Raw genomic sequence first — 25,299 nt, forward strand, 5'->3', positions numbered from 1 at the left:
GCCTCAATTTTCTCACCAGAAAATGGGGATGATAATAGAACATACCTCATAGGATTCTTGTGAGGATGAATGCATGTAGATCACTCAGAACAGTGCCAGGTGCACGATAACATCAATAAGTGTCTGCTCTTGTTACTGTTGCTGCTGTCCTTGTCATTGTTGTCACTGTGTGTCATCAGTTCTGCTTCTTAGCTGAGCCCCCTCTGGTACAGACTATTCTCCTTCAGTGAATACTCTCCATTAGCACTTGCTATATGTATGTATGTGTGTGTGTGTGTGTATATATATATATATATATATATTTAATTGAAGTATAGTTGATTTACAATGTGTTAGTTTCTGGTGTACAGCAAAGTGATTCAGTTATCCATATATATACATATTCTTTTTCATATTCTTTTCCATTATGGTTTATTACAGGATATTGGATATAGTGCCCTGTGCTATACAGTAGGACCTTGTTGTTTATCTGTTTTATATACAGTAGTTTGTATCTGCTAGTCCCAAACTCCTAATTTATCCCTTCCCCACCCTTTGGTAACCACAAGTCTGTTTTCTATGTCTGTGAGTCTGTTTCTGTTTCATAAATATTTGTGTCGTATTTTAGATTCCACATATAAGTGATATCATATGGCATTTGTCTTTCTCTTTCTGACTCACTTCACTTAGTATGATAATCTCTAAGTCCATCCACGTTGCTGCAAAGGGCATTATTTCATTCTTTTTTATGGCTGAGTAGTATTCCATTGTGTATATGTACCACGTCTTCTTTACCCATTCATCTGTTGATGGACATTTAGGTTGCTTCCATGTCTTGGCTGCTGTGAGTAAGGACTTGCTATATTGACAAGCACTTTAGCTTAGCAGTTTAGAGCCCAGCTTTTGGAACCAGACAGCTCTGCGTTCAAATCCCGGCCCTGCTGCTCACCAGCTGTGTGATCTTTGGCAAGTTATTAGCTTCTCTGGGCCTCAGTTTCTCCGTCAGCTAAATGGGGATGATAATAGTGTAAATCTCGTGAGGTTGCTGTGAGGATTACATAAGCAGACACGTACAAAGCACGTGACCCACATAAAGGGCGGGGCTGCTAGGAAGGGCCGTGCCGCCTAACTGTTTGCTTGTAGTAATTGGGCCCCTGCCGTGTGTCAGGCATGTGGTACCGAGATTGTGAGCCAGGTGCTGGGACCCTTCACACACTGGCTCGAGTCCTGGCTGGGGCCTTGGTTGGCTGAGTGATATGGACCATGTGCTTTTGCCTCTGTGTGCCTCAGTTTCTCCAGCTGTAAATGGGAATGTGGAAGCAGCAGCCTCATGGGGTTGTGTGGGGTTTCTGACATTGGTCTGAGCACTGGAGCTGTGGGGGGAGAGGGTCTCTCAGTCTGTCCCCCATTCCCAGTCACTACTCACAGTCACCCTTCCTGTTGCTCTGCACCTCTCCCCTCCGCTGGGGACTCCAGAGCTTTGCCCATTTTGCAGATGGGACAACAAAGACCCCAGGGGAGAGAGGGATGAACCCAAGTCATGAGGTGGCACTCAGGGGCACACCCAGTCTGGTCCCAGTCCTGCCCTGGACAAGCCCCACTCCCAAACTCAGGCCCCCAGGCCCACCTCCCTCCGTGTCTCCGCAGCTCCTGGCATCTCCCAGGCCCTGGTCCAGGCCTGAAGGACCCAACGTGGGACATACCTTAGGCAAAGCAGACATCGCGCTCCAGAAAACCACAAGGGGCTAGGGCTGAGGGCGAGGGGCAACCTGGGCTGGAGGAAAAGATTCTGGAAACTTCCAGGCAGATACAAAAGTCTCTGGGTTGCTCACAGGCCTGCAGACACCCCTTCTTGGTCTAAGAGGGTTCAGGTTTATTTCGGGAGACTGAAGGCCTGATGTGGGGAGGAGGGAAGTGGACAAACGTTTATTAAACATGCACTATATGTGGTAACAATCAGTAGCAATTATTACGGGCTCGGCACTGTGCCCAGACCTGATGTTCACATATTAAACCTCCTGCTAACATTTTACAAAAGAAGAAACAGGTTCAGAGAAATTAATGATTGTAGTAGTAATAGCGGTAGTAGTCATAAGGCAATGACTCTTCATTATATCCTTTGCTGATTTCAGTTTCATCTGCAGAGCCCTGCACATCCCTGCACCCTCACCTCTCTGACCTCATGGGGCCTCTTTGCCTCCCTCAAGCCACACGTTCCTACCTCAGGCTCTGGCGTTGTCTGTTCCACCTGTCCAAAATGCTTTTCCCCCAGATCTCCACGTGGCAGACTCCCTCACCTCTTTCAGTCTTACTCAAGGTTTACCTTCACAGCGAGGTCTTCCCTGGCCCCCTATTTGTTTATTTATTTGTTTATTTGTTTTTGTCTGTGTTGGGTCTTCGTTGCTGCGCGCAGGCTGTCTCCAGTTGCAGTGAGCGGGGGCTACTCTTTGTTGCAGTGCGCGGGCTTCTCATTGTGGTGGCTTCTCTTGTTGCGGACATGGGCTCTAGGCACGCGGGCTCAGTAGTTGTGGCTCGCAGGCTCTAGAGCACAGGCTCAGTAGTTGTGGCACATGGGCTTAGTTGCTCCGCGGCATGTGGGATCTTCCCGGACCAGGGCTCGAACTCATGTCCCCTGCATTGGCAGGCGGATTCTTAACCACTGCACCACCAGGGAAGCCCTGGCCCACTATTTAAAATTGCCCTCACCGCCCCTCATGGCCCCTCGTTCCTCACACCCCAGCCCTATCTCTTAACATACTGTATCATTTAGTTATTATGTTTATTATCTGTCTCTGACATGAGTGTCTCATCTCCGCAAGAGCAGGGATCTTTGTTATTTTTGTTCACTGTTAAATCCCCAGTGCAAAGAACAGAGTCTGGCCCACAGAGGGTGCTCAATACATATTCCTTGAATGAGTGGAGCCGTCACAATACCTCTGTGAAATCAGTATTCTTGTCACTGCCATTTTACAGATGAGGAATCTGAGGCTCAGAGACGTCAGGTGACTTGCCCAAGGTCACACAGCCAGCAAGTAGCACACCTGAACCCCTTGCCCTGTTGCCCCTACAGGTCTGGCCTCGCCCCACAGACAATGGCCTTGCCCCCATGAGCTAGAGCCTGCCCCTCGGTGCCTGCCCACCACCCGCCAGCAGGATGCAGCTGTGGAAGGCAGTGGTAGTGACCCTGGCCTTCATGAGCTTGGACGTCGGCATGACCACGGCCATCTACGTCCTCAGCCACCTGGACCGCAGCCTCCTGGAGGACATCCGGCACTTCAACATCTTTGACTCGGTGCTGGACCTCTGGGCGGCCTGCCTGTACCGCAGCTGCCTGCTGCTGGGGGCCACCATCGGCGTGGCCAAGAACAGCACCCTGGGGCCCCGGCGGCTGCGGGCCTCCTGGACGGTCATCGCCCTTGTGTGCCTCTTCGCGGGCATCTACACCATGGTGAAGCTGCTGCTCTTCTCCGAGGTACGCAAGCCGGTCCGGGACCCGTGGTTCTGGGCCCTCTTTGTGTGGACCTACATCTCACTTGCTGCGTCCTTCCTGCTCTGGTGGCTGCTGTCCACGGTGCAGCCGGACGCCAAGGCCCTCGAGCGGGGGGCAGGGGCCGAGGCCGAGGGCCCCCCTGGGGAGGACCGGCCCGCGCCCGAGCAGGCCTCCGGGGCCACGCTGCAGAAGCTGCTGTCCTACACCAAGCCCGACATCGCCTTCCTCGTGGCCGCCTCCTTCTTCCTCATCATGGCAGCACTGGGTAAGTGAGGGCTCTCTTCTTTCCTCTCACATTTTAACATCTTACTTACGTGGTTCAGATATCAAATTGATATGCAAAGGTAAACACTAAGAGTTTCACTCCTAATTCTACTCCTGACTGCCCTGATCCCGGTGCCCAGGGCTAACTCCAGAAGAAGGTTCCGGAAGCTTCCAAGTGGGCAGGAAACCACTTTTATTCCTTTCTTGTATATGCTTCCAGCGTTTCCTTATGCGGCTACAAGCAAATAAGTACATGTCACTCTCCCCACCTCTTACACTCCATTCTGTGTCTTGCTTTTCTCACTTAACAATATATCCCGGAATTTTTCCAATCGATATCTCATTCTTTTATTTGGCTGTGTAATACTGCACTGTGTGGCTGTACCACAGATTATTTAGTCGGTCTCCCGTTGTTGGACTCTTGGGTTGTTTTGAGTCTTTTTCTCTTGTTCATACATGTTTCATATAAATGTGCATATATCTGTAGGATAAGTTCCTAGAAATGGCATTTATAGGTTCAAAGCATTTTTTGTAATGAAGCAGAATAGAATAGAGCCATCAGGGTATGTAGTCTGTGGTAAGGTTAAGTATTGTTTTGTGAAACTTTTATTTTAGCTGTGTGCGCCTGTGTGTGTGTCCTGGTTGGTGATGTAAATTGTATCTGTTACTGTGGATCTGGTCCAAACAGTTTTAAAGCAACACTCCAGCAACGTGGGTGGGAAGGGACGTCACGGGGTGGAAACTCCACGGGTTCTGGGGGTTCGTGGGCAAGTGCTCAAACCTTTCAGAGACTCATTTCCTCCTTCTGTGAAATGGGGATTGGGAGCATCCTTATCCCAAGGTGTTGTAAAGTTTGAATAAAAAGACAGAGAGGAGGAGCTTCCCTGGTGGTGCAGTGGTTGAGAGTCCGCCTGCCGATGCAGGGGACACGGGTTCGTGCCCCGGTCCGGGAAGATCCCACATGCCACGGAGCGGCTGGGCCCGTGAGCCATGGCCGCTGAGCCTGCACGTCCGGAGCCCGTGCTCCGCGACGCGAGAGGCCACAGCAGTAAGAGGCCCGCGTACCGCAAAAAAAAAAAAAAAAAAAAAAGACAGAGAGGAGAAGGACAGGTGCAGAGCTTGGTACGGCATGATGAGTACAGGAATGTTAGCTGCTATGAGTCGTTACATGTTTAACTCCCAGGGACAGAGTCTGGGAGTAGCCACAAAGCCAGAGTGATCTCAAAGAGGACAGGCGAACCCCAGAGCCCATTTCCTTGTACCATCCGTCCTCCATCCTCTCAGTCCCGGCCCCTTAACCGCTGTGTGATTTTAGGCAAGTTACTTAACCTCTCTAAGTCTCATCTCCTCATCTGTAAAATGGGCGTCAGCAGTTGCGGGGTTGTGAGGTTCAGTGAGTTAATCCGAGCAAGACGCCTCGGACAGCTCATGGCACACAGAAACCTCGCAGTAAACTTCAGTGGCCGTGAGTGTTGGGATGACCCCTTTTCATTTAACCAGATAGTTTCTCCTACTCGTGCTTCAAGGCCCAAATGTCTGCTCCTGAGACGCCTACTCAGATTCTGCCGACCGTGGCCCTTAATTACAGCATCGGTGACGTGAAAATCACATGTCCACTCTCCTTTCTCCCCTTCCAGGCTTTGAGCCCCTCGCGGACAGGGGCCAGGTCTGACTCATCCAAGGCCCTTGATACCTGGCACAGAATCAGACTTACTGAGTGAATGAATGCATGAATGAATGACCGTCCTGCCTGTGTGGGCAGATGTTGCCCCCACGGCCTCGTTTCCCCTGCCTCCCAGGGTGCTGTTGTCAGCTGGTGTGCGCTTAGGGAATACAGATGTCCTAAAATACAGCCGAGCAGATTGCACCAGCCTGCAGGATTATGTCAAGGTTATGGGCTTCAACTTGAAATCAGGCCCCCCGACTTCATCAGTAATTTTAATCAAGTTTACTTAACGTGGCCAAGCTTCAGCTTCTCATACTGCAATGAGGGCTTCTTCAGGTTATGGTGAAAATTAAATGAGGTGAAGCACGGTGCCTGGCAAAACTAGGTACTTCTTCATAAAAGTTAGGTACTGTGATTATTAACAATTATTTTTCAGTCAGCCAGCATCCAGTAGGGTTCAGCTTTTTCTGAAACCTTATAATCTAAAAGAAAAACCACCCATTGTGAAAAAAAAAATGGTTAGTTTTGTGCTGAGTATCTCCCGTTGAGATATGGATTTCCTGGCAACCTAACTACAATAACCTTGGGCAAATGACTGAGCCTCAGTTTCCTCATCTGTAAAATGGGAAGAATGATAATAGACCACCTATGGGGTTATTGGGAAGCATTTGAGACTTGAAAGAGATGAGGGAGCAGCTATCTGGGGTAACAGTGCTCCAGGCAAAGGGAACAGCCCGTGCAAAGGTCCTGAGGCAAGAAGGTGCCTGATTGTTAAAGGAAAAGCAGAGAGGCCAGCACAGCTGGAGCAGAGGGAGTGGGGGGAGAGAAGAAGGTGAGGCAGCTCAGTAGCAGGGCCCAGTCGTGCAGGGCGCCGTCAGCCACTGTAAGGCCTTTGACTTTGATACTGGATGAGATGATCTGCCTTGGGTTTCACAGGCTCCTGCTGCCGGTTGAGTGGAGAACAGGCTGATGGGGATAAAGGTGGCAGCAGGGGGAGCCAGGGGTTTGCTGAGATAGTCCAAAGGAGGTTGATAAACCTGGGTGGGGCAGTAGAGGCAGAAAATTCTGGAAATATTTTGAAGGTGGAGCCACAGGATTTGTTGATGGACTAGAGAGTTTCACCTGGTTCTTGGGCAGATTGGACAAAAGAGTTTGCATACCTGCTTAGCACAGCACCTACCCAGCAAGGGCTCCATAAACGTCCATGGTGGTTAATATCATCACTGGTGCTTGCTGGAATCATAATGCTGCTAGAGCTCGCTGATGCCCTTTACTCCCCTGTAGGTAAACTGAGGCAGCGATTCAGCTGAGGTAGAACTTCACAGGGGTGCCTGGAGACCCCATCTGGCCAAGGACACAGGGGAGACAGAGGCCCTCTCGGCTGCAGCCCTGTGGTCCCTGTGCTGAGACCAGCAGAGGGCGCCAGAGCGCCACTGTCCTGGTTGAGCCAGTCCTGCAGCGCTGACCAGGGAAGGGCCTGCCCCACCTGCCCAGGGTTCATTCATTGACCTTTATTGAGCGACTCCTGTGTGCCCAGCCCTGAGCCAGGCTATGGCTGCTGGAAGAGCTGCGGTGAAAACGGGACACAGCCTGGTCTGACCACCTTCTTTTCCGTGTCCATAATTTCCATAAGATGGGAGCGGGAACTTACTCTGGGTTATTGGGAGGGAAGGCACAAGGAACGAGCCCCCAGATAGGAAGCTCATTTGGGTTTGAGTCCTGGCCCTTCCTCTTAATTGCTGTGGGACCTTGGGCGAATTACTCCGCCTCTCTGAGTCTCCCACTCCCATGTGAAATGGGGTGACATCCCTGCCCAATGCCCCCCTCCCCACGTCCACCCAGGATTGTTGTGAAGATATAGCAGGACATATGGGTAAGAAATTATCTGACAAACTGTAAAGTGACCCCTCAAGAGGTGCGGGGTGGCAATTTACAGCATTGCTCAGAACCAGAATACCAACATACTCTGAGGGTCTAGAATTTGGACTCTGAACCCTCGGCCAAAGAGAAGAAGTCAACTTTGGCGTCTGTCAGCCACCAGCTGTGTGGCGGAGCAATCGTCAGCTCACCTTTTCAGCTCCACTTTGCTCATCTGTAAAATGGGTGATAACAGAGCCGACTTCAGGGTCCACGTGCAGAGGGGGTGAACCGTCACACGGGAGCCCCTTGTCTCTGTGTGCTCGATGACTGGTCGCCATTATTCACGATAGCATGACCCAGTCTGTATAGATTAAGTCACTCACATTTCCCGTGTTCCTGTTCTCTGAAAAGAGAGGACATTAAGCAGTGTGGGACCCCTTCCCTGCCCCCTGCCCCGTTGAGAAGCAGGAGTTTGCCGAGAGAGAAAACCCCACGGTGGAGTCAGCGCTGTGGGTGGTATGGGGGCTTCCAGAGGCTCAGGAGGAAGGACAGAGGCTCCCCTGGGTGCCGATGCCCCCTGAGCCCGCCCTGTCTCCGCAGGAGAGACCTTCCTCCCTTACTACACGGGCCGGGCCATTGATGGCATCGTCATTCAGAAGAGCATGGAGCAGTTCAGCACGGCCGTCACCGTCATGTGTGCGCTGGCCATCGGCAGGTAGCAGCCCCTGCCCTCCCCCACCCGCCCAGGCCTGCCGCGGGGAAGGAGGGCAGGGCCAGCTCCCCAGAGGAAAAGGGGCCAGGGAGGCCCAGGAAATGCCCCCGGGGAGCCTGTGCCTCAGCTGGTCCCCGTGGTAACTAACAACCCAACTGGCTTAGTTCTGTCCCTTTGGTTGAGCCACCCTAGAGCAGCGCCCTTTTGTCCCTACAGATGGCTTCAGTCCTCGGGGTTCCCCTTTCACCGGCACCCTCCCACCCCCCGCGGTTTTCCAAATGGGAAACAAGGACCAGCCTTGTCTGTGCTCCTCTGGGAGGTAGAGGGGTCTGGCTGGTGGAGCTGGGCCCTTCACCCACAGTAAACGCAGTCCCCTCTGTGCCCTCACCTTGGGAGCTCCTGTTGGGAACAGGGAAGCCCCGTGGAGGTGCTGGCTCCGGAGAGTGGGCTCGAGGTCGGGGTGCCGCCCGGTCTCTGCCCTGCGAGGGGCCCACGCCTGCCAGCGGGGGGTGGCGGGGGTGGCGGTTGGTTGTCGGAAGGACGTCGTGCTATATGTAACATCTCTTATCTGCAATTAGCTCATTTGCCGCAGGTGTTCGGGGCGGCATTTTTACCCTCATATTTGCCAGACTGAACATTCGCCTTCGGAACCGTCTCTTCCGCTCGCTGGTGTCTCAGGAGACGAGCTTCTTTGACGAGAATCGCACAGGTTGGTCCTCCTGGGGCCTCGGGTGACCTGGGGCTGGGCCCGGCCAGGTGGGCTTGCCTTGCATTGAGGATTTAAGTGGGCACGTCCATGGTCTCAGTCCTGATGGCTTTTCCTGCCATCCAGTTCAGGATGGGGACACCCCGGGAGGCTGGCTTGGGCCTCCGGCCCTGCCTGAGCCCTGGGGAGCTGGCCTGCCGGCTGAGGTTTTGGTGTGAACTGCGGCCACTATAGGACCCTCGCTAGGCCACCCGCTGTCCCTGCAGCAACCAGGCCTCGCCTCCCACTTGCTTGTGGGAAGCACAAGGGCAGGGTCTACCCAGGCCTGTGGCCTGAGAGGCCCAGCTCCTATGGGAGTGAGCAGGGCGGACATGCAGGGCAGAGCAGGGAAGACATTACAGCATCCGGCCCAGATCCAGGCTCTGAGGCAGACCAGCCTGGGAGCAAACTCTGTCACTAACTTCACCTCTCTGAGCCTCTGTTTTCTCCTCTGTAAGATGGGAACAATAACGGTAGCTGCCCTGTGGGATTGCTGTGGAACTCTTAGCCCAGTATCCAGCAGTCAGTAAAGGGCTTTCTGTTTCTCTCTCCTCCACAGCCCAGATTGTTATTTCTGTGAGGGAAGAGGGGAGTGGCCCCTCTGCCAGTGACAGGGAGGAGACGTGGGCTCAGCTCTGGCTCAGTCACGTCCACGCTGTGTGGTGCTGAGCAGGCCTCTTCCCTTTCCTGAGCCTCAGCTGCCTCCTCTGTGCTCTGGGAGGTGTGACGCTGAAGCGAGATGCTGGTGACAAGGTCTGGGCTCAGAGCAGCCCTCAAGGGGCATCCGCTCTCCTTCCCTCCCCACCCCGCCCAGAAGGTGGGGAAGGTCTGAGCTCCCCGAGGGTCCCCTGCCGCTGCCCACGGTGACCCCATTGCCACAGCGGGAGCTGAGCTGCCTGTGTTCCAGGGGACCTCATCTCCCGCCTCACCTCGGACACCACCATGGTCAGCGACCTGGTCTCCCAGAATATCAACATCTTCCTGCGGAACACCGTCAAGGTCACGGGCGTGGTGGTCTTCATGTTCAGCCTCTCCTGGCAGCTCTCCTTGGTCACCTTCATGGGCTTCCCCATCATCATGATGGTGTCTGACATCTACGGCAAGTACTACAAGGTAGGCCCCGCCTGGTCCCCGCTGGGGTCTGAGCCCTGGCAGCTCCTGAGTGACCCCTTAGGCAGGTTCAGGGGGCCACCAGGGGCTAGTGAAGGACCCATCGTAAGGCTGCATTTGCGTTCATTCACTGGTTCATTTCACTCATTCAATAAATATTTATTGAGCACCTACCGTGTCCCAGGCACTGGTTTATATCAATGAAACAGACAGGGCCCCTGCCTTCAGGAGGCTTATATTCTAATAAGAGAAACAGACAATAAATAACAATGATGCTAATAATGAAAATATATAATACAGTAAAAGATCATAACTGCTAAGGAGAAAAATGAAGAGAGAGATTGGGAGCATTGGGGCTGGTTGCCAGTTTTAAATAGATATTTCTGAGAAGGTGGCATTTGAGTAAAGAGGTGGACGGCTCGGGGAAGCACATTCCAAGCAGAGGGCACAGCCAGTGCAAAGGCCCTGAGGTGGGAATGTGCCTGACATGTTTGTGGAGCCTCAGAGAGGCCGGTGAGGCCAGAGCCAGGAGTGAGGGGAGAGCAGGGAGATGACAGGGGCCAGATGGTGTCGGCCTTTGCGGGAAGTTTGGTTTTCACTCTGAGTGCAAAGTTTGCTCTCTTTCTATACGTTTATGTCAGGGGGGAGGGCTCAGGCCCCTGGGAGCAAGGCCCTCGCCCACGATGCAGTGATGGGCAGGCAGCAGTCCCCTCAGGCTGCCCCTTGGCACTGCCTCTGTCAGAAGGTCAGCCTGTAAGCTAGGCCCCTGCCTCACCTTCCTCCTGCTTCCTGCGATGGTGGGTGCCCCTGAGCCCTAACGGAGCCAGGCTGGGTTCAGACAGTGTAGGCAGCCCCTCCTCAGTGCTCCAGGCCTGCGGGGGCAGGGACACTCCTGAGCAGGGGCTGGGACACGTGATCAGCTCAGGGTCCCCAGTGTGGTCGGAACCCTTGGTGCCCATGACCTGAGGCCAGCCCCCAGATGGATCCGTTCCCCACAATCCAATGTGTCACCTCTGGCAGAGCTCACCACCCAGGAGGGCCCTCTCCCCAGCAGTTCTGGGTCACCGGCCTCACTGTTTTCCTCCCTGAGTAGAAAAAGTAAATATATGAGTTGGAGTTGGAGCTGTTTCCCTTCCACACCGCCCTTCCTGCCTTCCTGCCCGCCCCTGAGAGGGGGCAGGAAACCCTGGAGCTCCCTGCACCAGCCCCACCTCTGCACACACCTCAGGCCCCACCTTTAAGTTCAACCGGGCAGGACCTCAAAGAAGCCCTGTTTAGGTCTCGTACCTGTACCCGAATGTGTAGGGTACAGTCATCGCCACAAGCCACACACATCGCCCGCAGCCAGACATGACGCAAGGCACAGGCTGGCTTCTCCCAGGATGCCTGAGTGTACTGCATGCTTCCGATGGCCTGGGCATGACTCGCAGGTCATGGGACATGCCTATGGAGGAGGCTGTCTCAGCCTCCTGGGCAGCCTTCCTGGCTGGTGTGAGATTCTGAGTGTGGTTACTGAAAGCCTGAATAGCGTGGCCCAGGGCGCCTTCTGGAACTCTGTGGACAGCAGCCTGGCGGTCACATACTTGGAACCACTTCTCAGCCATCCGTCTCCAGTTATAAGCACACGATGGGGGCAGATTTCATAGCCCGTGGCCTCCACCACCATCTAGAACTTGGCTAGGAGTTCTGGAATCTCTGTGCCAACCCTCAGGCTCTCACGTAATTTAATACATGTTGCTGGATGTAAATGGTGCCTCCTTAATAGTGTTTCTTGTGTAGTATACAACCTGAACAACCATCCAGGGCATCCCTGCTCTTATGTCAGCACAGAATCAGGTATTGAGACTTCTTTTTCTCAGAGGATTACCCAAAACTGTATGGTCACGCATAACCTCCTCTGAATACTGGAGATGACCTCGTGATCAGCGCCCCCATGCCTCAGGAGCTAGAGCCTCAGGAGCTCACCCTAAGAGCCCAGCTGGAGTCTGAGTTCAGCAAATCAAGCTAGAAGGGAATGGGGGAGGAGGGGAGCTGGGTCTTATCCCCTTGTCCCTGGAACTCCCTGCACAGAGCTGGCACCAGCTAAAGATAGAAAACACCAGAGAGGCCTGGGGGCTCAGGCAGAGGGTGAGACTGTGTGTTTTGGGGTCTCTTCCTTCTTGTCGCGCCTCCCACCCATAGAGGCTCTCCAAAGAGGTCCAGAATGCCCTGGCCAGAGCCAGCAGCACGGCTGAGGAGACCATCAGCGCCATGAAGACAGTCCGGAGCTTTGCCAATGAGGAGGAAGAGGCGGAGGTGTACTCACGGAAGCTGCAGCAGGTCTACAAGCTGAACAGGAAGGAGGCTGCGGCCTACATGTACTACGTCTGGGGCAGCGGGGTACGTGCCCTGGCCCGGGCAGGTCTCACACAAAGATGGGGGACCCCTAGATCAGGACATTAGCCCAGGTCCAGGCATGCTGATGTGACACTTGACTTTGTCCCAACTTTCTGCTTGTCCTCAGAGAATCTTTCTGGAAAGGAATTCAGCCTCTCGGTGCATGTCCTCAAGCAGGGCACCTCCTCTCTCCCTCTCACCTGGGCGTGGGGTGGCAGGGTAGGAGCTTTCTTTTCCCAGCTAGGGAAGCGTCCCTGCCAAGGTGGGGAGTCACCCCGAGGCCAGCTGGGACCCATCCTCGGCCGGCTTCCCTGCAGGTCCTTTGTCACAACCACACACATGCCCCCATTAGAGTGTCCAGCTCACTCCCTGGGGGTGAGTTATAGCCCCTCCTGGAGAAGAAGCACTTGGGTCCTGTCACTGTGTGCTGGCCACATCTGGGGGTGGGCTGTTGGGGAACAGCTGGGGTAGGAATGAGGAGGGTTTGGAATTTAGGGGGAGGAAAGAGAGGGTGGTCTACAGGGAAAGCAGGGAATAAGGACCTTCTGGGTCCCCCCAGGGTGGGCCACCCCTCAAAAGTGCCCAGCCAGGGAGAAGAAGGGCCTGAAATCCAGCTCACGTAGCCAAGCCTCTTGGCAGTCTGCCCACCAGCAGGGGCGCCTCTTGCCGATTGTGCAAAGGCACTGTGGCCCAGCCATTGATCTAGTTCTGACCCAGCATCGCTGGCTTGGGATGGGGAGGGGCAAATAGGGACCCAGTGGGTTGTCATGGGTACGCAGGTCCCACTCCTCTCGCAGACCACTCCCCCAGACACCAGAGGGGGCTGGAGGCAAGCACACCCTGGACACAGCCCCTCCTCATGGAAACACAGACCTCATCTGCTTTGCCTGGCTTGCTGTGTGACCTTAGCCAGTGGACTCAGCCTGTCTGAACCATGCTCTTCCCAATAAGGAGAAGACTAATAGCTCCAGTTTGGCCTCGCTGAGGCGCTTGGGCGCTGTGTATGTGTGCCAGGGCCTTACAAAGAAAGCCTTGTTCCCAGCCAGGCTCATGGCCTGTTCCAGCTGGGGGCCTTTGCAGGGAAAAACTCCATGGTGAGGGCGGGGAGGGCATGAGTGACAGAAGGGCCCCAGCTTGTGGGAGGCCATCCCTGCTGCAGGCTGGAGTTTCAGTCTGTGGCTGTGAGTGAGGTGCCCACAGCTGCTCTCACCTCCCCTGCAGGGCAGGGGACAGAGAGGCTGTGGGGAAGGTCTGAGCCAAGGCCCCCATGACTCAGATCCCCCTTTCCCTCTTCCCTCCAGCTCACTCTGCTGGTGGTCCAGGTCAGTATCCTCTACTACGGGGGCCACCTCGTCATCTCAGGGCAGATGACCAGCGGCAATCTCATCTCCTTCATTATCTACGAGTTTGTCCTGGGAGATTGTATGGAGGTGAGGGGCCGGCGGGGGGAGGGGGGCCCTGGGGAGAAGGGAGAGGGAAGGGAGAGGGATCTAAATGGGGGTGCTCCAGGGTTCACGGGAGGTGGTATTTCTTTCTAAAGAATGTGACAATACCAATAATACAAATAAAGAGAGTAACACATACAAGTGACAGCAACTCCATTTATGGAGCAAAGTGGCAACGACAGCAATTATTTCAGAAGGTTCTCCTGAGCACACTGTGCACGGTCAGTGCTACTCCAGTCCCCATTTCCCAGAAAAAGAACCTGAGGCTCAGAGTGGTTAAACGACTTGCCCACCACGTTCCTAAGGGAACCGAGTTCAGAGGCAGATGGTCTGACTTTATTTTAACCCACTTTGAAGAGTAGCTGCATGGAAAAAGAACAGAGTGGGTTGTTTTTTTTTTTAAATAGACTATGTCTTAATTTGGCTGCCCCCACCAGCAGGTCCCGAGACTAGGGAGCTGGCGTGCTTGTGCCAAAGCTGCCATCGGTCGCTGCTGGAGGATGCTCGGAGTGCTCCTCCGGTCTGCCTCCCTCCCCCCACAAAGCCCTCCGGCATTAAGATTGAGCCTCTGTGTCCTGCAACGATAAAGCTCAAAGATGCGGCAGGGGAGGGGTGGGTTAGCATCTGCTGCAGACGGTACTTTGCGTTAGCTACAGTCATCCATGCAGTGTCATCTGAATCAGCGTCTCGGAATCCGTGCTTCAGAAACATCCACACTAGTGGGCAAAGACATGTGTCCCAGGATGTTCGGTGCGGCATTGTTTATAATGGTGAAAAGTTAGATGCCTGTCAACCAGCGATTGGGTGAATACAGTACATCTGTATTCTAGAAACAGTCCATCTGTGCTATGAAGACTAGGCAGCAGCCACAAAAATCAGGTAGAGCTGTGTGCACTGGCATGGAAAGAACCCTAAGACATGCTCTTAGTGAAAAAGCTAATCCCCGAGTCATAAGGATGGTCTGATCCCATTTGTGGGTTTTTTTTTTCATCTCAAAATGATTTAATTACATACGTGCACGTGTTTGTAAAAGCACAGAGAAAGGACTTGCAAGACACAGTACTCGGATCACCGGGGCCGCCTCTGGGATGAAGCAAGAAGGACAACTTATACACTTGTATAAGCACTTGTATCTCAATAGGAATAATTACATCCAGATATTATGATAATAGCCATAGCTGTGGTGTGTTGGGGGTTTACTATGTGCTAAGCACTGTCTTCGCGGAACCATGACAATGGTACGAATATCACCCCTATTTCATCAACCAGGACCCGCAGTCACAGCTCATAAGGGCCTGAACTTGGGAGCCAGATGTGCCTGGGTTCGAATCCTGGCTCTGCCACTTCCTGGCTGTGTGACCTGGGGGAAGGTACTTGAGCTCTCTGTGCCTCAGTTTCCGTATCACCAGGAAGGAGATAATGATAGAACCTACCTCATAACATATATAAGTACTCAGTAAAATGAGTCATTATTCACACTTATACTTGTGTATATTTTTACCCAAGGAGGTGTATAGTATAAATTAAGGGCCATTTTTAAAATTGAAATTTAAAAATTCTGTGACAGCTGAAAGAGGAAGGCCTGATTCCTGTTCTGCCACATTCTGCCTAGTTCATTTAACTTCTCTGTGCTTCCGTTTCCTCCTCTGGAGGGTGATAACACCTACTCTGCTGCACGGTGGTGAGGTTTAGCTATAACACACAAGGCACCAGTACTTTTTATTGCTGTCCTCATTTTTTCATTGTCGTCATGATCTGCTGTACTAGCAGGTGGGGCTCCAGCAGCCTCCCGTGGGCACCCCGCCCCCAGAACTGCTGCTGTGTGCTTGCTCTCTCCTCACTCCCTTCAGCTCTCTGGCACCGTGGCGGGGGCGGGGGTGTCCCAGGATCGGGGCGTTGATGGGTCAGGAACGTGTGTCTACTCCCCCCGCAGTCCGTGGGCTCCGTCTACAGCGGCCTGATGCAAGGAGTGGGCGCCGCGGAGAAGGTGTTCGAGTTCATTGACCGGCAGCCAACCATGGTGCATGATGGGAACTTGGCCCCTGACCACCTGGAGGGCCGGGTGGACTTCGAGAACGTGACCTTCACCTACCGCACTCGGCCCCACACCCAAGTCTTGCAGGTGAGAGAAGACCAAAGCCCCCCCCCCCCACCCCCCGGAAGTCATCCTTTCCCTCATCCCATCTCTCGCGCACCTCCTACAGGCCAGGCCATGGCAGTGCAGCCAGGAACCTGAAAGGCCAGGAACACTGAAGACAGATCATATTAACAAAAGGATTCCTGGAGAAGTGCTAGGAAGGCAATAAGTCAGGGGTAGTCTGCAGAGATGGTATTAGCAGTCAAGGAGGGCTTCTCGGAGGAGGTGACATTTGATATGAGACCTAAACAAGGAGCAGGAGCCAGCCGATGGCTCTCTGCAGAAAGAACATTCCAGGCAAAGGAGACAAGTATAAAAGTGCTGCCCAATCCTAGAAAGGAGAGCATTCTGGGGGCCGGTGGTGGGGCAGGCTAGGAAGGGTGCCCACCTGCGTCTGAGGCCAGAGCATATGAGCCAGGGGCCCCACACCGTGTCTGCGTGTTCCTTGCAGAATGTCTCCTTCAGCCTGTCCCCAGGAAAGGTGACAGCACTCGTGGGGCCGTCGGGCAGTGGCAAGAGCTCCTGCGTCAACATCCTGGAGAACTTCTACCCCCTGGAAGGGGGTCGTGTGCTGCTGGATGGGAAGCCCATCAGCGCCTATGACCACAAGTACTTGCACCGAGTGGTACGTGCATGGGCCTTTGCTGCCCTCCTCCGCCCTTTCCTTGTCTGACCTTCTCTCCCACGGGCACGCACACAGGTGCAGGAAAGAGGGCTCAAGACACACGTACATTTCAAAGAATTATCACCATTTCAAGAATTGGAACATTCCAGCACTCTCCCCACAAGAAGCAACGTCTTGCCTGACGCTCACGATCGTCATTTCCATGCTTTTCTTTTGTTCCCATCTCTACGCCTCCCCGAACAGCGCAGCTGTGTTTTGCTAGTTTTAAACTCCGTCTGGCTGGAACCGTAACATGTGTATTCTTTGTGTCTTGTTCCTTCCACTCAGTGTTATTTGTGAGGTTTCCAGGTTGAGGCTGTGTTTGTAGTTCACTCATTTTCATTTCTGCAAGATAATCCACTGTGTAAACATGGCACAGTCCGTTTATACATTCTGTTCTTGATGGATATTCCGGTTGTTTCCTGTTTTTTTACTATTACCAGCAATACCGATATGGACAGTTTAGTCCATATCACGGTGCCCATGGGTGGGTAAGTTCTCCCAGAGCCTCACCTTTAGTAGTTACTGCCATTAAGGTGGTTTACTTTTTTTATTATTATTTTTTTTTTACACATTACATTCCCAGTAGCAGTGGATGAGAGTTCAGGTTGTTCCGCATTTAAGTTATCTCCAGTATTTAAAGGAGGCTATTCATGACCTTACAGTTTTGAGTAATACTCTCAGAAAAGTAGACTCGACACCTGATCCTCTGCTGGTATAAGAGCAGGGATGCCCTGGACGGTTGTTCAGGCTGCACACTATACAAGAAACACCGACTATTAAGCAGACACTATTTACGTTGTCTACATACATTAAGATATATGAGAGCCTGAGAGTTGGCACAGAGATTCCAGAACTTCTGGCCAGTTGTAGATGTTGGTGGAGGCCACAGATTGTGAAATCTTCCCACCTATGTGTATATAACCAGGGACAGATGGTGGAGAAGTGGTCCCATGTTTGCCCCCACCAGGCTGCTGCCCACCAGAGTTCTGGAAGTGGCTCCTAGAAAGAGCTGTTCAGGCTTTGCAATAGTTAACACACTCAGACACTTAATTTTCTCAGACTGTTAATATTGCCAGTCCTGAATCTGTACCAGTTGGTATTTAGAGGTAGTTCAGTGTAGAGGTCTTTTGCATTTTCCTGGTGACTAAAGATATTAAGTCCCTTTTCATATGTTTATTGGTTATTTGGATTTCCTCTTTTGTGAATACCTTCTCTATAAATTTAAATTTTTAATTTTCATAAACCCAGAGCAGTAAAACTCAACAACCTAACCATATTCCCATATATTCAGAGAATTTCATAACAAAGACCTGAGGTGACTCCACCTCACCTTTTGAACTCCACTCCGTGTCGGGAACCGGCATTGGCAGTTTACTCAATATCCTTTCCAACGTGTTTCCTACCTTTATATACACATACCTATATATAAAGGCACATATGCTTTTTTTAAACAAAAATAGAAATATGATATATATATTACAGTTTGATTCTATGGGTGCACTGTAATCATTTAACCAATCCTGTTTATGGAGAACTAGATTGTTTTGTTTTGTTTTTCTTTTTCCTTTTTTGCTATTTACAGTGTTGCAATGATATCCTCCAACTACATACAAATTCCTAAAAGTGAGACCATGAGACAATAGCTCCTTTCAGTTGTTCTCTTACAGGGAGGGGGCACCATCCAGGGAGGTCCTTGTGGCCTGGGTCTGCTGTGCCCCCTTGCCTCCTGCCAGGGACAGGCTGACTCACAGAGTTACACTCCACGCTCTTTCTCTCTTTCTTTCCAGGTCAGGGGCAGCCAGTAAGCTCCGTCTTGGAGGTCAGGGAGCTTGACTGGGCCCAGAGCGGCAAGCTTAGCGGGGCCCCAGTTTGTTGGTCAGGGAGGCTGAGAGCTTGTGCAGAAAGTGGACTCTGCTGTTCGGAAAGAAGAGAGGCAGCTGAATGCAGCTGCTGGCCGCGGGCCCTGATCAGATTTCAGACCCAAGGCTCCCGGCGTCACTCAGGCCCAGGGCTCGCGAGGCTCCTGGTGACAGCTGGATAGACGTGTTCCAGGCCTCTCACAGCCCATCCTTCCTCCTCCGCAGATCTCCCTGGTGAGCCAGGAGCCAGTGCTGTTCGCGCGCTCCATCACAGACAACATCTCCTACGGCCTGCCCGCCGTGCCCTTCGAGGTGGTGGTGGAGGCCGCACAGAAGGCAAATGCCCATGGCTTCATCATGGAACTCCAGGATGGCTACAATACAGGTACAGAGCCCAGAGCATCACCTCCACGGTGCCTGGAGGTCCACCCTCAGGGATGCAACCCTGAGTTATGCACTGCCCTCTGCCAGCTGAAACTCACATAACATAAACTTAACCACTGTATTTTTTTTTTTTTTTTTTTGCGGTACGCGGGCCTCTCACTGTTGTGGCCTCTCCTGTTGCGGAGCACAGGCTCCGGACACGCAGGCTCAGTGGCCATGGCTCACGGGCCCAGCCGCTCCACGGCATGTGGGATCCTCCCGGCCCGGGGCACGAACCCGTGTCCCCTGCATCGGCAGGCGGACTCTCAACCACTGCGCCACCAGGGAAGCCCTTAACCGCTGTATTTTAAGTGAACAATTCAGCAGCATTTAGCACATTCACGGTGCTTTACAACGACCACCTCTGTTGAGTTCCAAAACGTCATTTTTTTTTAAGACACTTTTTTCTTTTCTTTTTTAAAATTAATTAATTTATTTAATTTAAAATTTTTTGGCCACATTGCGTTTTCGTTGCTGCGCACGGGCTTTCTCTAGTGTGGCGAGCGGGGGCTTCTCATTGCAGTGGCTTCTCTTGTTGCAGAGCATGGGCTCTAGAGCGCAGGCTCAGTAGTTGTGGAACACGGGCTCAGTAGTTGTGGCGCACAGGCTTAGTTGCTCCGCGGCACGTGGCATCTTCCCAGACCAGGGCTCGAACCCATGTCCCCTGCATTGGCAGGTGGATTCTTAACCACGGCGCCACCAGGGAAGTCCCTGAAATATTATTATTTAAAAATAATATATGTGTTATATTCATTAATTATAGTGACTTAATTTTATATTAGTAAATATTTTAATTTAATAAGTTGAACAATATATTACCTTATAGATTTTATTTAACATATTTAAAAATTTTAACTCTCACAATGGGACTATTCATACAATTCAAAACTAAAAAAATAGACATAACGATATCCAACGCGAAGTTTTATTTCATCCTGGTCTTCACTGCCAGGGCCCCCCTGCCCCCACCCAAACATCTTTCATTATTTTCTTACATGTCGTTTTGGAGTTTCTTTATGCAAGTATGAATATGTATTTTTATTCCCTCCCGCCCTTTTACAGAGAAAAACCCAGCACATTCTATTCTGCCCCCCAGCTTTTTTAAGTGACCTGTCCATATAGATACGTAGAAAGCTGCTCTTTTTTTAACTACTGCATAGTACTCTGTTGTGTGACTTTATAATTATTTACTCAAAAATAACTGATTTCCTGTTTCCTGTTGATGGACATTTGGTGGTTTGTTTCTTTGTTTGTTTTTTTTTTTTTTTGGCAATAACAGTGCTGTGAGTCACTGCGCATGAGAAGGTGAATCTGTAGGAAATATTCACAGAGATGGGTTTGCTGGTCCAAGGGTTGTGCCTCTGTAATTGTGCTCTGTAGACTTGTACAGCACAACCGGATAGACACAGCGGTGTGTGCACGGCAGCACAGGGCCCGCGCCAGCAGTACCTCAGGGAGAGGAGGGAGTGCCCTTTCCCCTCGGCCACACCAGCACAGTGTGCTATCAAACGTGTGGATTTTTGCCAGATTAATAGGTAAAAGTTGGTATCTTGGTACCAATTGCACATAGTTGTAACTTGCATGCCTCTTACGAACAGGGAGGAAGAGCATCCTTTCATGAGGTTTCCAGCCTGTGGCCCTTGTAGCCCCACCTTTTCCTGGGGAGCAGAGCTCCTGTGGCAGCAGGGAAAGGCGGAGGGGGGGGTTGCTTGCTGCTTCCCAGGGCCACCGGCCTCACCTCCCGCTCACTTGCCCCTGTGTCTCTGCCACGCAGAGACGGGGGAGAAGGGTGCCCAGCTGTCGGGCGGCCAGAAGCAGCGGGTGGCCATGGCCCGGGCTCTGGTGCGGAACCCACCCGTGCTCATCCTGGACGAAGCCACCAGCGCCCTGGATGCAGAGAGCGAGTTCCTGGTGAGTCGCTGGGTAACGGGCGATGCTGGGGCAGTAGCAGCTCCAGGCGGCCAGAGCCCTCCCTCCCCCAGCAGACGGCTGCAGGGGCCCTCCCAGGCCAGCAGCTTCCTGGACTGGGCTGTCCCGGAGCTGAGGGCAGGGAGCGGGGGCAGAGGAGGCCCAGGGCCTGGCCACCCTGGCCCAGCCTCTGGCTCGAGGCGTTGAAATTACATGGAATTAGGTTAGGGGTCAGGAGGTGTGGGACATGGACAGAAGCTCCACTCTGCAGCTCATGGCTTGCGCGTGTCTCTTACCCCCTGAGTCTCATTTCATTGGTAAAGAAAGAAGGGCCCCATAGCGTATTTGAAGAGGACCAGCTGCCTCAGTCCCTCCATGAATCATTTACTACACAGGTATTTAACGTGCGCCTCCCAGGCACCAGGCGCTGTTCTAGGCACCAGGGGTTACATTGGCCCCTGCCCCCAAAGTGTTTCCAGTCCAGAAGGGGAGACAGATAACAAGGAGATAAGCATGAGTTCACCCTGGGGCCTGTGCTATGTAGAAAATGGAACAGTCATGTGGGGACTTCCCTGGCGGCCCAGCAGTTAAGACTCTGCGTTTCCAGGGCTGGGGAGGCGGGTTCGATCCCTGGTTGGGGAACTAAGATCCCAGATGCCGCACAGTGCGGCCAAAAAAAAAAAAAACAAAAGAAGAAGAAGAAACAGTCATGTGATAGAGAGATTGAGGGAAGGGTCACTACCGTCAAAGAGAAACACTGCTGGACATTAGTTAAAGCTGGGAAAACAGATTTTATTAGTAGCTACTGTCAGTAGGGAAAAGAACTGAGCCCCATTCCTGTGCAGGGGTGACAGTGGTGACGGAGCCTTTCACAGAGAGATTGAGGGTATAGGGAGGGCGCAAGAGTGGGGGACCAGGAGAAACTCACAAAGGGCTGGGCAGTGCAAGTGTGATCTGTCCCCATGGCTGCTGGCCAGCAGTGGTTGTCCTCTACCGAGACTGGGAGACAGGGGCCCTTTCCTTCCCATGATTACAATGAGATGGCATTCAGGTCCCGGAGAAAAACATTCCTGAGTTTTAGGAGATCTGCATATATATATCTCCAGGGGACAGGGGAAGGTTTTACAATTATAAGCCCTTTTTGGTAAATGCTCTAAGAAAGGGAGCTCTGGGGCCCACCATCAGGTGATGTCTAGAAGTCAATTCTCCTGGCAGCACTGGGCATTTAGGGGCTGGGGTCATCCTAGCAACAAGGCCTTGAGTGTGGCCATCTTAGTGCAGAGTTTGGATGGGGTCACACGTGCCAAGAATCCTGCAGTTCATGCCAACAGAACCAGGGTCATCAGGTCCCACTTGAGCTGAGACCAGAAAGGAAAGGAGACAGCCAGAGGGGGGCTGGGTAAGAGAGTCCCAGGGAGAGGGGGCAGTGGGGGCAAAGTCCCAGAGCAGGTCCACAGCCAAGCCCCACGGTCAGCGTGGCTGGCGGTGGGGTGAGGCAAGGACAGAGTCATAGGGGGACACAAGCTCCTCAGGCCCTGGAAAGGAGTTTGGATTGTTTTCCATTAATAGATTTTTATTTTATTTTTTTAGAGCAGGTTTAGGTTTAAAGAAAATTAAGCAGAAAGTACAGAGAGTTCCCGTATATCCCCCTCCCCGCACCACGAACAATGTCGCCTGTTATTAACATCTTGCATTAGCGGTACCTTGGTTCCAGTTGACAAGCTGGCATTAATGCATTATTTCTAACTCAAGGCCACAGTTCACATTAGGGGTCACTGTTTGGGTTGCGCATTCTACGGGTTTTGACAAATGCAGAATGTCATGTTATGCAGAATAGTTTCACGGCCCTAAAACTCCCCCAGGAGTTTGGATTTTATCCTAAATGGGACAAGAAGCTCTTGGAGGGCTTGGGGCATGAGTTCAACAAGAACTGATTAAAAATGTTAAATCCACGTGGGGAATGGATGGGAGCAGGGCAGGTCAGAAGGAATGGTGGCAGAGGTGGAAAGATGGCACAGAGACACAGCGGGGAGATGGAGCTGCAGGACCTGCTGATGGGTCGGATTCCGGTGATAAGGGAAGGATGAGGAACCAGGTGATGCTGGTTTTGTCGGCGTGAGCTTCGGGGCTGACGGTGAGACCGTTAACCAAGGCCAAGGCTAGGGGAAGGAGCAGGAAGACGAGAAGACGACCATGCTCGGGGCCCCCCTGTCATCCGCCGGGCGCTGCCCTGTGTCAGTCTCTGAGCTCCGTCCCCCGTGGACAAAAGCCAGGAAGCAGGTCCTGTGCCAGCCCTTGCTTTACAAGTAAGGAAGCCTCAGAGAGGCTGAGCATCTACAGGACGCGGTGGATCTGGGATCCCAGCCGGGACCGGGCGGGGCAGTGGGTGGCGGCGGAGACGCCCGTGTGAGCCGGCGCCCTCCTGTTTCCACAGATCCAGCAGGCCATCCACGGCAACCTGCAGAAGCACACGGTGCTCATCATCGCACACCGGCTGAGCACGGTGGAGCGGGCGCACCTCATCGTGGTGCTGGACAAGGGCCGCGTGGTGCAGCAGGGCACACACCAGCAGCTGCTGGCCCAGGGCGGCCTCTACGCCAGGCTGGTGCAGCGGCAGATGCTGGGGCTCGAGCCCGCCTCGGACTGCACAGCCGGCCACAGGGAGCCGCCGGGCAACGGCGGGAACAAGGCCTGACCGTGGGCCCTGCCTCTCCTGGTGGGGCAGAGGCTCCAGTGCCCACCTGGCAGATGTGCCCACGGGGGCTCGCCGGCCGCCCCCGCTGCCCTCCGAGCCCAGGTCCACGGCACTGGAGGGCCAGCTGCCCTGTCCCACGTGTCCCCGCTTCCTGCGTCTCGCCCCCGGTTCCCACCCTGTTCCCCGGGCCACCACCAGCCCCCTGCTGCCATGAACGACCCCCTCCAGTCTGGGCAGTGGAGACATCACTGGTCTCTCCAGCTGGTCTCCCAAGGTTTCTAAGTGAAGGTAGAGCTACCTTTTTAAACCAAGATCTTAACCAGGTTTTTTACTGCTTGGTTCTGATGGGCCCCAATCTCCTAGATTTCAAAAACATTTTTCTAATTGGGAGCAATGATGGGCAAGTTCTAGAGACTTCTGAGCCAGGAGTGAATGACCCTTCCTAGGAGCCTGGGGGATGTCAGGGAGAACTAGGCCTCTACCCTCTGCCCCTGGAGAGAAGGGGCTTCCCTGTCCCGGGGTGCGGGGGAGGGAACACGGGGAGGGGACTTCCTGTCTCTCCCTCTTCCCAGCTCTGTGAGTCAGGCCAAGGGTGGGTGGGGAGTGGAAGGCACCTGCCTGCCCTCACCCCTTCCGCCCTCCCAAATCTAAGCCAGTCTCACTGTGAACCACTACGGACCTTAAGTGGGAGAGTGAGGGGCTGGCCAGGCCTGGCGGAGCCTCAGGGTGTCCCTGGCCCAGCGCCCAGCGCTAGCCCCTCCCCCTGCCCCTCCCATGGCTGGCGGCCCCTTCCCCCATCCACCCTGCAGCTCTGCTCTTCTGAGGCCCTTTGGACGTTTGGGAGTCGCGTTCTCTTCCCTGTCCAGTGGACGGGACACTGGCAAAGCCCAGGTCTGGCTTTGTAGCGGGGTTGCAAGATGTTGGGAGAACCCGGTTAATAAAGTGTACTACCTCTGACCCCTGACTTCTGACCTCTTCCTGGGCCGTCTGCCTCATCACCTGGTTAGGTTTCTCCATGCACTAACTCTCCCCCGGCCCTGCCTGGTGTAGTTGTGGGGAGACTTTGAGTGATCTAGGGCCTCCGCCCAGTGTGCAGGAGCCCCTTCACGTCCCCAGGACCCCAGCGCAGACATCCATGTCTGTCTGTCTGCCTCCATGGGGCTTGTGCGGGATAACAGAGACCTGTCTCCTCTAAATCCCTGGGGCTTCTGTACCTCCCGGGAAAGCCGAGACCCAGCAAATGCCACCTGTTTTTTTCCATCAGGGACAGGGCGCCCCACGCCCACCAGCCCATGGCGCCAAGAAATATTACGCAGCAGAACAGCTCAATCAGAAGAGAGGCTTAGGACGGGACACAGGAAGGCCTCCTGGTGGTGCTTCTTACTTGCTGGATTGTGTGGGAGTCTGGGGTCCCGGGAGGGGTGCTGGGCAGTGGCTTTTACCAACTGGTAGAGAAGTATTTCAATATTTTAACTACTGGTATAGTCACACTGCATATACCAGCTCCACGTCTGCCGTGTACCCGTTTTCCTGCCAGTTAAACCAAGGCCTGAGACCCAGACTGTTGCCAGCTGGGTCCCCTGCTTGCCCTCAGGGGCTTGGGCCTGCCTGGAGCATCTCATTTATCCAGGACCCTCCGGCTCCCCACCTGAAGAAGCCATCATGAAACTGAGAACTGGGTCCCACAGCAAGAACCTGCTCGGGCCCAGGCTGGGGTTTCAGGTGGAATCGGAGAGACACCAGGTGCTTACCATCCATTCTAATTTAATCCTCACAACAACCAGTTCTCTCCCCCCCTTGAAAATTTTTATTTATTTATTTATTTAGGCTGTGTCGTGTGGCATGCAGGACCTTTGTTCCCCGACCGAGCATCGAACCCGTACCCCCTGCAGTGGAAGCACGGAGTCCTAACCACTGGACCACCAGGGAAGTCCCTCTCCCCCATTTTAAAGTTGAGGAATCC

General features: G+C 53.2%; 1 protein-coding gene across 3 annotated transcripts; it reads left to right on the top strand.

Annotated features, from left to right (window-relative positions):
- The first annotated feature begins 3,105 nt into the window (after positions 1-3,105).
- ABCB9 (ATP binding cassette subfamily B member 9) lies at positions 3,106-24,288 on the top strand. 3 transcript variants are annotated; one of them, XM_060029343.1, is made up of 12 exons: positions 3,106-3,451; positions 3,557-3,734; positions 7,860-7,974; positions 8,550-8,680; positions 9,624-9,829; positions 12,008-12,205; positions 13,504-13,632; positions 15,581-15,769; positions 16,236-16,409; positions 18,536-18,695; positions 20,508-20,644; positions 23,076-24,288. In XM_060029343.1, the coding sequence occupies exons 1-12, from the start codon at positions 3,134-3,136 to the stop codon at positions 23,334-23,336; spliced, it is 2,196 nt and encodes a 731-aa protein (XP_059885326.1). In that variant the 5' UTR covers positions 3,106-3,133; the 3' UTR covers positions 23,337-24,288. The 3 variants fall into 3 exon arrangements, with proteins under 3 accessions (XP_059885326.1, XP_059885324.1, XP_059885327.1); XM_060029341.1 differs by having other exon boundaries at positions 3,106-3,734; XM_060029344.1 differs by lacking the exon at positions 7,860-7,974 and having other exon boundaries at positions 3,106-3,734; positions 8,564-8,680.
- The last annotated feature ends 1,011 nt before the right edge of the window (positions 24,289-25,299 follow it).

Source organism: Delphinus delphis, chromosome 13 (genome assembly GCF_949987515.2).
Source record: "Delphinus delphis chromosome 13, mDelDel1.2, whole genome shotgun sequence".
NCBI classification, from domain to species: Eukaryota; Metazoa; Chordata; class Mammalia; order Artiodactyla; family Delphinidae; genus Delphinus; species Delphinus delphis.

Excerpts from the sequence above, each read along its gene's own strand:
- ABCB9 (XM_060029341.1), top strand. The coding sequence starts at position 3,134 with ATGCAGCTGTGGAAGGCAGTGGTAGTGACCCTGGCCTTCATGAGCTTG. Across the intron at positions 12,206-13,503 it reads ACTACGTCTGGGGCAGCGGG|CTCACTCTGCTGGTGGTCCA; the intron begins GTACGTGCCCTG and ends TCTTCCCTCCAG. Across the intron at positions 20,645-23,075 it reads ATGCAGAGAGCGAGTTCCTG|ATCCAGCAGGCCATCCACGG; the intron begins GTGAGTCGCTGG and ends CTGTTTCCACAG.